Below are 1,410 nucleotides of genomic sequence, written 5' to 3' on the forward strand. Positions count from 1 at the left end.
CAAAAAACTTGGTGTTCTGATGTGGCTGTGAAAGAGGCTCTGGAATGTCCCGGTTTGGCCCCGAGTGAAGCTGTTCTTTTGGCAACTGTGCAGTGAAGCGCTGGCAACGAGAGCAAACATCGCGTCTCGTATTCGAGGTGATATTTCTTACTGTTCTTTATGTAATTATTTTTATGAAACAAGTATCCATCTTTTTAAAAATTGTGGGGTTGCTCAAAAGGTGTGGGAGGGGCTTGGGATAGGGGACGGGGAGGGAGCCATGGCTGGCGAGATACGTGACTGGGTGGAGGAGAGATGGAGGGAGCTCGGTGGGAGGGAGCATAGGCTGTTTATGTTGGGGTGTTGGGCGATATGGGAGCATCGCAACAAAGTTATATTCGATGCAAAGGAGGTCGATCCTATGGTGATTATTCGACGAGTAGGAGATGTGGTAGCTGAACTCGAAGGGTCGGAGTATGAAGTGAGGCGAGGACGACGGAGGAGGGAGGACGGAATGGGGGCTGAGGAGGGAAGAGGATGGCGACTGCCACCGATGGGGTGTGTTAAAATCAACGCAGATGCGGGGGTAAGTGAAGGGGTAGGAGTGAGTCTTGGACTTGTTTGTCGGGATGATAGGGGTGCGGTTTTGTGGGGCATTTCTGTCGTGCAGGATCAAGTTTGGGAGCCGCATGTGGCGAAAGCTGTAGCAATGTTGGAAGGTGTCAAGGAAGCGAAGCGGCTGGGTTACAAGGACATTGTGATGGAGAGTGATTGTGCACAAGTCATTGAAGCGCTCAACAAGAAGCAAGCTGGCCGTAGTTCTTTTATGCTAGTTATAGATGAGGTCTTATGTTTAAGCGAGTACTTTAATTTTGTTGTTTGGTCTTTTTCGAGTCGGGTGAACAATTCTGTTGCCCATGCTTTAGCTCATATTTATCCTAAGATTTCTGGTCGAATGGAGTGGTCGAGTGTTTTACCACCGACTGCGAACGATGCTGTTTTGTTTGATCTTTCGATATTAAAGTAAGCCTTCGGGTTTTCCCCTAAAAAAAAAAAAACTTGGTGTTCTGATAATCTGATTCCATATTCAGGTTCCATATTTTAGTGTTCTTTAATTGTATGACCGCAATTATTTGAGGACAATTTAAGCGACACGCATATAACTCAAATATGAATATAAATTCAGAAATTTACTTGACTCACGATTTTTTGCTAGCCTTTTCCTCCACCCGTCTTTCCAAGTATTTTTTTATCGACACCTTCTAATGCAGCCACTATTCGCGACTCCATGCATTTCTCGAGCTTATTAAAATGAACAGCCCGATTGTCCAGTTTGTCGGTCATCGTCGGTAGTAGATGGTAGTCGGCTGATGGTAATGGGTAGGGCTGAACAAAAGCGGTTAGCCTGCAAATCACGACACATTATAATAA

General features: G+C 45.7%; 1 protein-coding gene across 1 annotated transcript; it reads left to right on the forward strand.

The window, feature by feature from the left end:
- Positions 1-259: 259 nt before the first annotated feature.
- Positions 260-1,006, forward strand: LOC141594699 (uncharacterized). The gene has a single exon (XM_074414700.1). The coding sequence runs from the start codon at positions 260-262 to the stop codon at positions 1,004-1,006; it is 747 nt and encodes a 248-aa protein (XP_074270801.1).
- The last annotated feature ends 404 nt before the right edge of the window (positions 1,007-1,410 follow it).

This window comes from Silene latifolia, chromosome 8, assembly GCF_048544455.1.
Source record: "Silene latifolia isolate original U9 population chromosome 8, ASM4854445v1, whole genome shotgun sequence".
Taxonomy (NCBI): Eukaryota; Viridiplantae; Streptophyta; class Magnoliopsida; order Caryophyllales; family Caryophyllaceae; genus Silene; species Silene latifolia.

Coding starts and splice junctions, on each gene's coding strand:
- LOC141594699 (XM_074414700.1), top strand. CDS start 260: ATGGCTGGCGAGATACGTGACTGGGTGGAGGAGAGATGGAGGGAGCTC.